This window comes from Nematostella vectensis, chromosome 7, assembly GCF_932526225.1.
Source record: "Nematostella vectensis chromosome 7, jaNemVect1.1, whole genome shotgun sequence".
Taxonomy (NCBI): domain Eukaryota; kingdom Metazoa; phylum Cnidaria; class Anthozoa; order Actiniaria; family Edwardsiidae; genus Nematostella; species Nematostella vectensis.
The window spans coordinates 5285965-5300180 of record NC_064040.1 but is presented as its reverse complement, the minus strand read 5'-3'; the positions used below and the strand labels follow the sequence as shown (position 1 = coordinate 5300180).

Sequence of the window (14216 nt, the reverse complement as noted above, 5' to 3'; positions counted from 1 at the left end):
CGCTCTCGTATTGTTGTTGAGTTCAATAACCTTCTTGGACCAATGATTTGGTATAAGGCCCGTACCCAGGATTTTTCTTAGGGGGGGGGGGGGGGGTGATGCGAAACCGAAAAAGTGGACCTAGACCACCCGCGAAAAAAGTTTTTTTTTATGCCTTTGCAGTATCCCGACGGGACGTTTATTGTCGGATTTGGCTACATACCAGAGTTATCTAGCTCATGCTTTATAGCTTTGTCTACAAATAGCACGTCTCCCGTCTCGCACCCCTCCCCCCTGGGTACGGGCCTGGGTATTGATTTATAATGATTTCATCGGTCGAATCTTTATCGGTCTACTCACCCGTGTTGCAAAGGTGGCCGGGTCTCCAGGTAATCTGATCAATTGCTATATCCCCTCTAGGACCAATGCCCACGACTCCCTCGATAAAGAGCTGGGAAAGCTAGAAAGGAAATGCGGTCCCCTGAGTGCCTCTATGAACGACGCATCAATCATCTCCATAAACACAATCATTAACTTCACCATTACCATCACCATCACCCACTATTACAACCACTAACTCCATCAACACAATCATCAACTTCACCACTACCATCACCATCACCCACTATTACAACCACCTAACTCCATCAACACAGTGATTACATTACATATCATCACTGCCATAATCAACACACCACGCACCATCTTCATTATCACAATCATATCTTTATTATGATCCAAGAGCGTGCCTTTCAGCCAGTTAAGCTCAGACTTAACCAAATTTTTGGATCTCTTTAAAAAGGCATAGGGAATGTACAAATAAACGTCGTATTAATTATAATCATCACGATAATCACCTCCAATACCGCCGCCATCAATACCATTATCCTATATCCTCATTAACAGCATCATGTCTATCCTTTCTTTGTAAAATCTATTTTAATACCTTGGACGGCGATTTTGCCGGTAAATTCCCTCTGGCGGAAAGCCAACGGACCCTTTGAGGACCAGACAGATTGAAGATCGCATCTCCATCCATGTAGACTGTTAGCCGTTCAATATCTTCTCCACGCATGAAATAGCTGAATTCAAAACAGCCTTCCTTTCCAGATGTAAAGCTTACTTCTAGACCCGCTTTCTGACCAGGTGGCTTTTTTTCGCTTCTCATCAAAATGTAGGTTCCTAGAGAGGGGATTTTGTACAGTTATAAGACACTGTATTTCACAACAGGTTGTATATGGGGGTATAGATATATAATTTATCCAGGTTCAGACACGAAGCTCTTTTAGCCCCCCCCCCCCTCTCCCTCTCCCACCCCTTTTCTTTTGTTCCTGTTTTGAGAAATCTTCTCCTCGCGCGTATAAGTTAAGAAAAGATTAAGATAGTTGTATAAAAACTATACAGCGCCGTATCAGGCCACGTAAGATTGAGGGCACAACGTAAGATTGGGGGAATAATACAGAAACTCTAAGAAAATATTGAAACATTGAAATATTGTCATTTCCTTTATTTTGAAAAATATTGAAAAATATCGAAATGCTAGGAGACAAGCCTGCCTAAATAATCCAATCTCACCTTTTGCTTTATATTTTGAACTTTAAAATGGTCAGAAATTAGTGTGATTGTAATTTGCATTTTAGCATTTGAGCCTATTCTAATTTACATTTTTCTCAAAATGCCTACCGTTTAAAAGCATAATAGGTCCAGTTTCTTGGTTCCCGAACCTGTTTGATATTTCCCATTTGAATGTGAAGTTTTTGTCGATGAGCGGCTTCCATCCACAAAACGCCCAATCATTGAATGAACACGATACTTGATCAGCTTGACTTGTGGGACCAACACCTGTATCGTAATCATCATCATTACGACAATCACCATTGCATCATCATCATCATCATGTTTATTATTAGAACATCGTTATCGTCATCAAAATTATCAAATTTATCATCATTATTACCACACGCATCCTCTGTATTATTACCATCATCATTGTTATCATCAGATAATTATCAATTTCTTTATCATCATCATCTTCATTATCAAAGCATTATTAATGTTATTAATGTTATCACTATCATCATTATTCATCATTATTGTTATCATCATCGTCATCACTAATCATCATTATCATTAAGAATATCAATAAATGGATGGCTGTTATTTTTCTAAATTGTCTAAAATAGGCCAAAATAATCCTGTAATTATCTAAAACGTTGGGGTCTTGGCCTTTCGGTGGCTTCCAGCAAATACTTATAAACGCGAATTCATTTAAGTGAAAATTCTCGTCTCATACAGTCCCAGGGCAACAACTAAATTAACGCTTAATATAATACTAAAGCTTAATATCATAACTGCCGATCAATTATTACGTAACGTCACGTGGCCTTTTTGTTGCACCCCCCTGACCCTAAGGCGACTTAGTACTCAGTTCAGGTGTGTTGCTATATTTTACTCAAACCCAATCAACATTTACAATCATCATTGTTATCATCAATATCATTATATCTAACAAAGGTACTGTACTTGTTGAGGCCGTCCGCGCTGTAGTGTTGAGACCTGCAATGCACAAAACAGAGAACGTTAAGATAATATTCATCATTGAATCCCAATCTCCATTACCCCCTTCCGGTTTATGACTCTCATAACGAAATCATGCTTTTTACGCAGCCTCTACGCATGTCGTAAATGGTAAATTGTTCGTATAGCATCACCTGTGCGGTTTAAGCGTTCTGTCTTTCAGACCGCTAATACAATATTTCTCTCTCACTCATTTGTTGTTATTTAATAATTTGGAGAGGACCTTTTGTTAAAGGACCCATCAAAAGGCGCCCCGCAAAGTACAATTTACATTGCTTCACCGGGAGACATTTCATTAAGGCTGAAGAATAAAACTCAGCTTATTCTCAATTAATTGTATTTCCCATAAAGTTTACTTTTCCGTGCATTTTACTATCGATGAAGCACCATACAAACCGCGGCAACATCGGCCATTCTTGCATCGCCACAAGAGTACATGTTGGCGAACTAGCAAAGTAAACAAACGTCCGCGAGGTCCATAACGAGAAACACTAGGGAGAAGCCTAGCTGTTGCAAGCTGGTATACGCGACTCAAGCCCGGAGGTCCGAGCTATCGGCCTTTTTCTTTCAAATAACACTGAAAATTATATTCTTACCTCAATATAGTGAAAGAGCAAACTAGAAAGATAGAGAAAACTCGAAATGACTATTTGTTGTCCGGCTTTTTTGTTTTAACAATGTAAATTTTAAGAGCCTTATCTTAATATATATTAAAAAATGAATTTTGTTTTGGGTTTATTCGTTTTTAACAAAATAAGATAATCCCCATAATCTTCGGCAATGATGGGTTTTAAAAGGATATAGCGAATGGACAAAAGTTAAAACAGGACCGGGAAGAAATACATGAAGAAATTAAGGTTCAGGCAATATACGATCATAACCGAGGAAAACTGACATAAACATCGAAAAACTAATCAAACAGATAGCCATAAGTTTTCAAAATGAAAAAAAATTTATATCCGACATTATCTCGAAGAAACCTTAAAGAACTACGAAGCAATCAAAATAATGTCAATAAATATTTCATGGTCCATTAAATGTTTTTAATACACCTACCTCCTACAACAGACAAGACATGTAGCAAGCAAGCAATGAGGGCTATATCCACCGTCATACCTCTGTAAGAGTAGACGAACATGTTGCAAAATGGAAATACAATGTTTAGCACGATATAGAAATCATGTTTGATGTAATTCTTAAAGTTTGATGGCCACGACTATGCAAATATTAAACATCGGTACAAGTTTTACATAAACATTAACTTTTTGTATGTCTTGCTTTGGTTAAAATGCTGAAGTTAAGATCAAGATATCAAGCCCAAAATGTAACTTATTATAATGCACATAAAAGCAGGTTAGCTCTACCTATATGTGTTTGATTTATGTTTTTTGTTATTACAAAGGTAATTAATAGAAAAAATAAACAGTCATTAAAATATTCCTGAAAGTCTCAAAATTTTCTTGAAAAATTTCAATAATCAAAAGAAAATAGTGTTTTTTCTCTTTAACTAGCATTTGTATTAGAGACTCTTACATTTGTCCTTAGCCATTAAGTTTTGCTGCGAATCACGAAAGAAGAACTTGCTCGCCGACTTGATCGAGTCTCTTTCTGCACGAATCGAATAAGTGACACTTGAAATCTAAGTTGCGATGCTGCTAGCGCTTCCAGATAAACAGAAAAGGATGTCTCACGACTATTTGATTGTCATAGAGTCTTTTTCACGCAAGAAAAATCTTAACTTTATGCACAGATGACAGAATCTAGAATTGACGTCGTGACGTCAGGTATGATCCACTCATGTATGTATTGCCCACTCTATATCGGAGGACAGAACAAGTAATTAATAACCCGAACATGTGTATTTGGCCGTTCCGTTTTTATGCCAGTGTCTTGCTAACACAATGCGATTTTCACATATGTGGTATTAATATAGAACTTATTTCTATTCCTTTTCTTACTTTGAAGCGAGACCTGCGACTTTTGATTAGAACGCATTAAGCGAACACCAGGAGCCTTTTAATGGTTATTCTTATTTGTCTTAAAAGATTTCATTTCATTTCAATTTCAGAAAATTTCAGAAAGATGACAATTAGAGCCATCGGCAATGTTGCGTGTACAAATACAAAGCCCCCACCCCAAACAATAAAGTAATTTATGATAGAATATTTAATAACAACAGGACTTAAAAGTAAAAGTTGTAATAATGTGGAAGGATAAAGCTTCTACGGGAGGTGAATTATATTATTTTAAGGAAACTTTCCTAGAGAAATATTGCCAATGTAAAATTACTAACTGAGGAATATCTAGCATTTCCTGTCGCCACCTATCGAGAATGTGCCCAGGGCATCGAGGGCAGCGTAACCAAGGCGCGAGAACGAGTCGAAAGAAGGGGGGTCGCGTCTAAGTCCTCGACGCTCTGGGATCCTGAGAATTAGCTTATCCCGATAAATACTTGATAGCTTGTCGCAACCCTTACGCGATTTTTTCCCTCCTAGTCGCAAATAAGTCTTCCCCCTCGTTAAATATTTTAGTTCTTGTTAATAATTTCAAATTACAATAATACATACAATAAAAAGGAAAAACCGAAAATGGAAGAAAAAGGCTACGTGCCTGGAAAGTGCGCGTGTCAAGAGGGAAGGGGGAGGGGTGCGAAAGAAGAATTTCTTCCTAAAATAGCGCGGCAGCGTGTTGACAAGATTCTTTCTATTTCTCATCTGTCATTTGACATTTACAGTTTGCGTTTGGCTAGTGCGAAGCTAACATTGCTGTGGAGCAGAAAAGAAGAGAAAGACCGAACATGCTTTGGCCGAGCGAGAATGGGGGCCAGCCAAAAAAAAAAAACGAAAAAAAGCTGTTTTTCGCCGTTTGCACCATGAAATTGATATTCATTGCATTTTGTGACGGGAGTAATAGGCCAATCCTATAAGTTTGCGCGCGCATTACCATAGAAACCTACCTCAACTACCAGAATGCAGCGCGCGGCTTTACACCAAACGAAGCGCGCGCTGCATGACGGTAGTTGAGGTAGGTTCTCATGGTGAGTGCGCGCGCATGCTTCTAGATCCGACGCGCGCACGAATATCTAATCAAAAAGCAGCAAAAAGAAGCCAGCGAAGTGCAACCCAAATGTTCCAAAAAAATCTCACAAGTCCCCAAGTTTTACATCATGTCGGATGCCGCCTGTGAATCCTGCTCGGATTTATCTAAAATATGGGCTTTTATAGGGGTTTTCCTGTGACTTGGGAAATATAACAAGGTCACCTAACATGAAACTTGTTGTCCAAGCTTGGTGAAAACCTTGTAGAGAAGCATAGAAATAGATACTACGAGTTTGGTTGTTGAATGGAAACGGTACGAATCCAGCTCAACATACGAAAACAAGGAAATAATAAGATAGAGCGGTGCTCTCTTCTGTAGGTACTATATTTGTTTATATGTTTTTTTTGTCAAATTGCAGTGATTTTAGTTTCGGGGAAAAGTAGAAGAGAAAACCAAATTCGCTGTTTACGCATGACTTATGTTTTATCGCCAAATGTCAAGATTCAAAGCAAAAATGCAAACGACAGTCTCATTCTTATATGTGATTTTAGTAACTAGGTTAATATCAAGCACAAGTTTAATGGTAGGACTTACACTGCTCTTGTATGTGGTTTGTTTGCTTTTTGTGTTTCGTTTCTTCGTACTAAATTTTACGTTTTTTTATGCAATTTTAGTCCCGGCCCTCTACGCTAAAAGTGGCCAATCAAAGAAAACAGGGCTAGAACTTTCTACGCTGACCGGAAAATGCTTATTTGCTTGTCCAGATTCCCAAAAAATTATCTCAAACCAATCTTTTTGCCGTCGATTTTTGGGACTTTTGTGGGACCACATGGCTGTTATTGCATTATCTCTTTCCTGATTGGCGATTCGTGCGTGTTTGATTGACATGTTGGATCTATGAATTCCTTTATTCGGCGAGTTAAGTGGTCTCGCTCTGCTAACCACCCGAGAGTGTATTGCATGTTTCACTCACTTCATACTATGACCTGCGTGACGTAAGGCAGACGTGGGCCAAGTTCAAAATGAGAATGCTTGTTGTTTTCTTGAATGGTGTAAATGTTACGGCCTGGGCCGAGCGCGAGGGATACCTGAGATATAATGGATTTTGTAGAAGTACACAGCTCTAGGACGAAAAATAAATAAAAATAACAACAACAACAAGGTTTTAAAACAAATTTGCTTAATAATATTGACTTACCTTACCTTTCCTATTCGTGCCTTGTTACGCAAAAGGCCTCCACACAAGCTCGCCTATTTGTCCTGTCCTTAGCAAGGACTTTTAACCCTCGGCCAGACCTCCAGCCTGTTTCATCTCTTTTCCTTTCTTCTTCTGCACCTTTGATAATATTGTGCTTGATAATTATTGTATAATAGCAGTTATATAAATAAGTAGGTATTCATTACTTAACTTTGAAATATCTTTTAAGACTAGATCTTAAAAAATGAACAGAGGAGGCAATTGTAGTTCCCAATGTTCCCTTCACAAAATCCTTCTTTGTTCTAAAAATCAACAAGTACTTATCAAACAAAGGAAAAAGTCATAATGCAAGGAACTATAATTCAGATTTGCATTTATATTGGATCATTTTTCAAGTCAGGGTGTTATTGTAGCTGGCGGGCACATTTTCCGCATATGTTTCTCTTTTTTTCAGGCTTTTTGCATTATAATGTAAGGTGCACTTAATATTCTTTTATGCAAGAATTTTGTGTGTGTTTTTTTAAAAGTACGATCGATTAACTGTTCGCTGGAAATGATCTTTTTATGCACTTCACTAACATGTATTCTTTTTCTTTACTCCTTAATATTCCACGCAATACAAAATATACATATAGAATCCTTGTCGCCGCAATTTTGTCAGCTTTTAACAAAATAAGTGCGAGAGGGGAACTAATTTTATTAAGCTGACTTAGGAAATCTATTAAAATATTTCCTAAATGAATTATTAAAACTTAAACTTTTTTCTTTCGAGATCTTATCACAATTGAATGATATAAAAAAAACAAGGTATAGCTGCAGGGATTTTTAAGATCACGAGGTGCGCCAGTACGATAACTCCCGTTAACAATAACCCGCTATAACTCGAATTCAGATACCTCAAACACCCGCCGACTTGATTTAACTTCTTCTCAAACCTGCTTGCTTAAACAGTTGGTTTGCAGCTGGCTCCAGGGCTGTCTAAACTCGAGTTATTACGCCCGAGAAAATCCTAAAAGCTCGTTTATTAAACAGAACCGATAGCTCCCATAAGTCATTTGTTTATGATGTTTTAAAAATGTCGAAAATGCTCAATAAAACGCAAGTTCTTGTGAAGTGCGATTATGACAATAAAGCTTTTATTTCAGTTGTACATTTAAATAATCGTTAGGAAATAAATAAAATACAATGGATAATAAGTAAATGCTAAACTTTTAATCTAAACCTAATCTAATGTAGAATCAGTAATAACATTTTAACTGGGATTGTAAGAACAGCATAACTATCTTTTTTATCTTAATAAAGGCATTCACGTAGTATAACTAAAATACGTATTTACAATATGTGATAAAAATTGGGGTCAAAAATTTAAAATTAAAATTAAATCCAGATACTTTGTCCCTTCCTTGTAAAAAATCTACTTTCCGGGCAGTTCCTATATTTTTCAAAATTCACTTGAGAATCTCTTTTTTATTTACAAAGTATATTACATGGTATTCTTTTGTACAATAAGAAAAAGATGAACTGTAGCAAGGCATATCCAAATGACATATGATATACTTGAGAAGAACATTTCTTAATAAATATGTTGTATGAATTAACAACGTCAAGTTTTCAGTAAGACAAGGTTTCTATGTAAAAGAGATCATTGAAAGAAAAGGAAGTGACAATAAAAGAGAAAGCCAATGGAATGTGTTTACCCGGTGATGAACCCCATAAATATATGCATAGAAATAAGATTTTAATTACACTAGATGTGGGCATACGCTTTCTATACTACACATTTTTTGCTCATCGGTAGAGCTAGTAGTGAGTTTTTTGGCGAAGGTCAAGTGTTGTATGAAGCAGAGTGATGCGCCAAAAAAAGATTGCATGACTCGAAGATAACGAAACGAGAAGTTCATGTGACGTAACAATATGACGACCGTCGCGACGAATAAGTCACGCTAGCTGGATATGTTTGCGTGGCACGAAACATTAATTGTTCATAGCGCTGCTGAGCCTCCAATCGGTTGACTTGTAATTTCCTAAACGTGTGACTTGGTCGTAACGAAGTTTGATGACCATGGCGATCGAAAGCTCGAAAGCACTTTTGGTGTCATTTTGACGTAGTATGTGTCGAATAAAGACGTCAAAGTCACATGACGTCACGAGCCTTAGTAACCACAGAAGCTAGTGACGTCATAGTCATGCACGCGCTGTGGTAGATCCAGGATCGTTGCATTTGCCATTGGTAAAACTGATGTCGTCAAGCGCAATGTCTCCAGTGTAACCATTACCCCGCACTCCTTCGAAAATAATCTGCAAAAAAATAAAATCACATCAGTGAAACATTTCATCCCCAGTAACTCAAGCCTTGCGGGTGAGGAGTCTTTCAAAACCAGAGTAGACTAAGCGAGTAATGCTCTCTTTTTGAGCCACAACTCTTTGGAGCCATAAAGATTTTAGTTTGCCCTTTTCTCCACTAACAACTTTTGGCAAACTTCCTTTTGGTAAAACATTTCAAATTTTTCAGTCTGCCCCTAAGAAGTCTTACAATAAAGATGAAAACTAGATGAGTCTACTATCAAATTTTGGTATAGTATCTGGTTCAAGGCGCATTCCCAGAATTGGGTTGGCGGGTTCACAGTCATAGGTATCATGTGGAAAAGCATTAAAAAGTATTTGAAGATTCTTAGGAAATGACCCACTTTTTAGCCGACAAGGGGGCACTCCTGTGTACGCATCTAAATGAAAAGTATGGAAGAAAACAATCTTACCCTATATCTCGAAGAAGACGATATATTAATATCAGCCTTCCTCCACTTCATGCCTTGTTGACCCGAACGTAGCCAGAGCAATTTCTTGATCTCAAAGTCATCCCTGATATAGACTCGCATGGCCCCGACAGAATGGCCATACATGGAGTACCAGAAGGTTAGACACTTAAGCTCACTTGGAGGTAGCCATTTACTGATGAGGGTAGCGGTGTAGGCACGCCGAGCAGGCCAGCTCGTCTCTAGGTATATATAGTAACCTGTAGGAGAGTAAGAGGATTTAAAGGTATCCTAGACACGACAAATGTTTAGTTCCAGAAAATACCCCAAACCCCCCTCCCATGGAGGGGATTGGAACTTCCGAGGGGGTGGGGTGGGGTGGTGGTGGTGGTGGGGGGGGGGGGGTCAAGCGTCCAGGAATTTCCAGCGGGGAGGGGGTAAAATGCCGGTTTTCCTTAACAGTTACTGTATTTATTTTTATCCAGGGGGCTGGAAATTCCAGAGGGATGTGGGGGTATGGATATTTTCTGGAACTACACAAAGTTTAAAATTCTGCCGACGAAACATGCACTCGCATACTTAAACGTCACCTCCACCCTACACCTTGTGGAGCACTTCAGGCTTTCGTCACCCCCCTCCGTTTTTTAACTGTTTAAATTACTGAAAGTTATATTTTAAAAGACGTTCATATAAAAAGTTGTCTAACGAAACGTTCAAAAAGTTGAATAAAAATAAAAGGCCTTACCCATTCCAGAGGTGTGGTCAGACACGGGACCCGTGTTACGGCTTGGGGTGTGGCCCCGATGACGTCTCCAGTGGAATGTTGGAGTACTACTCCAATCATTCTCCCAAAAGCACATGTCTTTATCAAAGTTACACATTAACGCATCTGCAGCAGGAGCAATAAAAGAGATCCTCTTCATTATAGGTACATATGAAATAACAATGGATACTAACACGCAGATGAAACAAGAACGAGGAGACATGCTTTGTAGTTCATTTGTCCCCCTGGGGAGGTTGCTTCGTTTTTTTTACATTAAGTAGCAGAAATGATTGTGAGCATATACTGGAGATACCTTTAAGGTGCTCTTAACAAAGACCACAAATGAGAAAGTGAAGACCTAGACTCCTGACGGTCATTGGCCGAGTCAGCCCGGGCGCGAGTCTTACCTGAAGAGCATGGCTGCATGTTGCACATGCGCACTTGTGTGTCGGCGCCTTTACAAGTTTTGCCTCCATTTCTGGGTTTGGGGTCATCGCAAACGCGCTTTCGCATCTGTTTGCCGTATCCACACGTCTTGTCGCATGTAGACCAGCGTGCCCATCTCCCCCAGTGGCCTTGGACTGGTGCTGATATAGAGTACACACAATGAGATATGATAATTGACTGCGATCATCGATCACTAGAAAAATACAGACAAGCTGTACAACACATAGCGGTCTGCGTAGGCGTAGTGGAATCAGGGAAATATTTCAAAACTTTAATATTTTATTCACTGCTCTTTTACCATAACATTCGGCCGGAGAGCATCGTACGCGTTGCGTTTTCACATTGCTGGACGTGACACCCGGACATGCCTGTCTATCGGACGCAAAGCAAACACGTTGTCTGGACTTGACACATCTGATATTACATGGAGTAAATTCCGACCACGCGCTCCAGCCTTCCTCGGCATCACCTGCAAAAATGTATATTATGTATGAAATGTATAAAGTTATAGCTTAACTGCTGATAAGATGCCATTCTCAATCATACTTGCCAAAATATCTGGCGCTGTTTCGAATTGTAAAAAAAACCGGCCAATTCATCGTGAATGGTCCTCAAAAAGAAGGAAATGCTAGCAGTAATTTCCAGTGAGTACGATCCATAATTTAGATGGCTAACAGACAGCTAAAACATAGCTAACCAAGATAACATAGCTGATCCGGCTAATATGGCTATCCCTTGTTAACATAGCTAGCCCGGCTAACATGGCTATTCCAACTAACATAGCTATTCCAGCTAACAGGTAGCTAATATAGCTAGCTCAGCAAGCTCCGTGTATACTTACTTTTGCAGTCGTACAGCCAGTTCATTTTCTGCTTGTCTAGCGTACTAAAGCCATCTGAACGACCAAGAGGCATGTCGGGATTGTGAAATGCTCGAATTGTGGGAAGACCATTTCGCGAAAACGTCCTTTTTCCGTAATGCATAATGCTCTGGTAGTCATAATTGAAACCCATATTGTCTACTTTGGTGTGTCGGTATTTGTTGAATTGGCTTTCCATTCCTGTGAATAAATCAACCGTCGTTTTAGTTATCGTAGACTAGAGAAATATAAAGAGAACGAAATAACGTCAATAGAAAATGGTAGGTGAGAACGATTGATAGATAAAGAAAAACAACGTAAGGATAATTAGTTGATAAGAAGGATGAGGAAGAGCAGGAGAAATGAAAGACTATGATAGTTGCTCATGGTGTGCTATTGGTCTACTGATGGGGATGGCGGTGGCGATGGTAATAATGGTGATAATGATGATGATATTAGTGACTGAATATTGTAGATGAAAAGATTTTTATCTTTGATATGCGCGCGCATTACCATAGAAACCTACCTCAACTACCAGAATGCAGCGCGCGGCTTTACACCAAACGAAGCGCGCGCTGAATGACGGTAGTTGAGGTAGGTTCTCATGGTGAGTGCGCGCGCATGCTTCTAGATCCGACGCGCGCACGAATATCTAATCAAAAAGCAGCAAAAAGAAGCCAGCGAAGTGCAACCCAAATGTTCCAAAAAAATCTCACAAGTCCCCAAGTTTTACACCATGTCGGATGCCGCCTGTGAATCCTGCTCGGATTTATCTAAAATATGGGCTTTTATAGGGGTTTTCCTGTGACTTGGGAAATATAACAAGGTCACCTAACATGAAACTTGTTGTCCAAGCTTGGTGAAAACCTTGTAGAGAAGCATAGAAATAGATACTACGAGTTTGGTTGTTGAATGGAAACGGTACGAGTCCAGCTCAAAATACGAAAACATGGAAATAATAAGATAGAGCGGTGCTCTCTTCTGTAGGTACTATATTTGTTTATATGTTTTTTTTGTCAAATTGCAGTGATTTTAGTTTCGGGGAAAAGTAGAAGAGAAAACCAAATTCGCTGTTTACGCATGACTTATGTTTTATCGCCAAATGTCAAGATTCAAAGCAAAAATGCAAACGACAGTCTCATTCTTATATGTGATTTTAGTAACTAGGTTAATATCAAGCACAAGTTTAATGGTAGGACTTACACTGCTCTTGTATGTGGTTTGTTTGCTTTTTGTGTTTCGTTTCTTCGTACTAAATTTTACGTTTTTTTCTGCAATTTTAGTCCCGGCCCTCTACGCTAAAAGTGGCCAATCAAAGAAAACAGGGCTAGAACTTTCTACGCTGACCGGAAAATGCTTATTTGCTTGTCCAGATTCCCAAAAAATTATCTCAAACCAATCTTTTTGCCGTCGATTTTTGGGACTTTTGTGGGACCACATGGCTGTTATTGCATTATCTCTTTCCTGATTGGCGATTCGTGCGTGTTTGATTGACATGTTGGATCTATGAATTCCTTTATTCGGCGAGTTAAGTGGTCTCGCTCTGCTAACCACCCGAGAGTGTATTGCATGTTTCACTCACTTCATACTATGACCTGCGTGACGTAAGGCAGACGTGGGCCAAGTTCAAAATGAGAATGCTTGTTGTTTTCTTGAATGGTGTAAATGTTACGGCCTGGGCCGAGCGCGAGGGATACCTGAGATATAATGGATTTTGTAGAAGTACACAGCTCTAGGACGAAAAATAAATAAAAATAACAACAACAACAAGGTTTTAAAACAAATTTGCTTAATAATATTGACTTACCTTACCTTTCCTATTCGTGCCTTGTTACGCAAAAGGCCTCCACACAAGCTCGCCTATTTGTCCTGTCCTTAGCAAGGACTTTTAACCCTCGGCCAGACCTCCAGCCTGTTTCATCTCTTTTCCTTTCTTCTTCTGCACCTTTGATAATATTGTGCTTGATAATTATTGTATAATAGCAGTTATATAAATAAGTAGGTATTCATTACTTAACTTTGAAATATCTTTTAAGACTAGATCTTAAAAAATGAACAGAGGAGGCAATTGTAGTTCCCAATGTTCCCTTCACAAAATCCTTCTTTGTTCTAGAAATCAACAAAGACTTATCAAACAAAGGAAAAAGTCATAATGCAAGGAACTATAATTCAGATTTGCATTTATATTGGATCATTTTTCAAGTCAGGGTGTTATTGTAGCTGGCGGGCACATTTTCCGCATATGTTTCTCTTTTTTTCAGGCTTTTTGCATTATAATGTAAGGTGCACTTAATATTCTTTTATGCAAGAATTTTGTGTGTGTTTTTTTAAAAGTACGATCGATTAACTGTTCGCTGGAATGATCTTTTTATGCACTTCACTAACATGTATTCTTTTTCTTTACTCCTTAATATTCCACGCAATACAAAATATACATATAGAATCCTTGTCGCCGCAATTTTGTCAGCTTTTAACAAAATAAGTGCGGGAGGGGAACTAATTTTATTAAGCTGACTTAGGAAATCTATTAAAATATTTCCTAAATGAATTATTAAAACTTAAACTTTTTTCTTTCGAGATGTTATCACAATTGAATGATAT

At 38.6% G+C, this 14216-nt stretch overlaps 2 protein-coding genes across 7 annotated transcripts in view; both read right to left on the bottom strand.

The window, feature by feature from the left end:
* The window catches only part of LOC5507024 (mast/stem cell growth factor receptor Kit), a 17467-nt gene extending 9873 nt beyond the window's left edge, over positions 1-7594 (bottom strand). The window contains exons 1-7 of one of the 5 annotated variants that reach the window (XM_048729775.1): positions 6794-7594; positions 6569-6718; positions 3613-3674; positions 2503-2535; positions 1663-1821; positions 926-1161; positions 340-439 (exon numbers count right to left, since the gene is read on the bottom strand). In XM_048729775.1, the coding sequence (XP_048585732.1) occupies positions 340-439; positions 926-1161; positions 1663-1821; positions 2503-2535; positions 3613-3674; positions 6569-6573 (595 nt within the window). In that variant the 5' untranslated portion in view covers positions 6574-6718; positions 6794-7594. Of the gene's footprint in view, positions 1-339; positions 440-925; positions 1162-1662; positions 1822-2502; positions 2536-3612; positions 3675-4089; positions 4342-6568; positions 6719-6793 lie in introns of those variants that run through there. The other 4 variants (XM_048729773.1, XM_048729774.1, XM_048729776.1 and 1 more) reach the window with 4 other exon arrangements.
* Positions 7595-8860: 1266 nt separating this feature from the next.
* On the bottom strand, positions 8861-13715 carry LOC125568219 (MAM and LDL-receptor class A domain-containing protein 1-like). Of its 2 annotated transcripts, none has more exons than XM_048729785.1 (8): positions 13423-13715; positions 13198-13312; positions 11598-11816; positions 11055-11225; positions 10717-10896; positions 10292-10435; positions 9550-9806; positions 8861-9091 (listed from the first exon to the last, which is right to left on the bottom strand). In XM_048729785.1, exons 3-8 carry the CDS (start codon positions 11812-11814, stop codon positions 8978-8980), a joined length of 1083 nt encoding a protein of 360 aa, XP_048585742.1. In that variant the 5' UTR covers positions 11815-11816; positions 13198-13312; positions 13423-13715; the 3' UTR covers positions 8861-8977. The 2 variants fall into 2 exon arrangements, with proteins under 2 accessions (XP_048585742.1, XP_048585743.1); XM_048729786.1 differs by having other exon boundaries at positions 13428-13715.
* Positions 13716-14216: the final 501 nt, after the last annotated feature.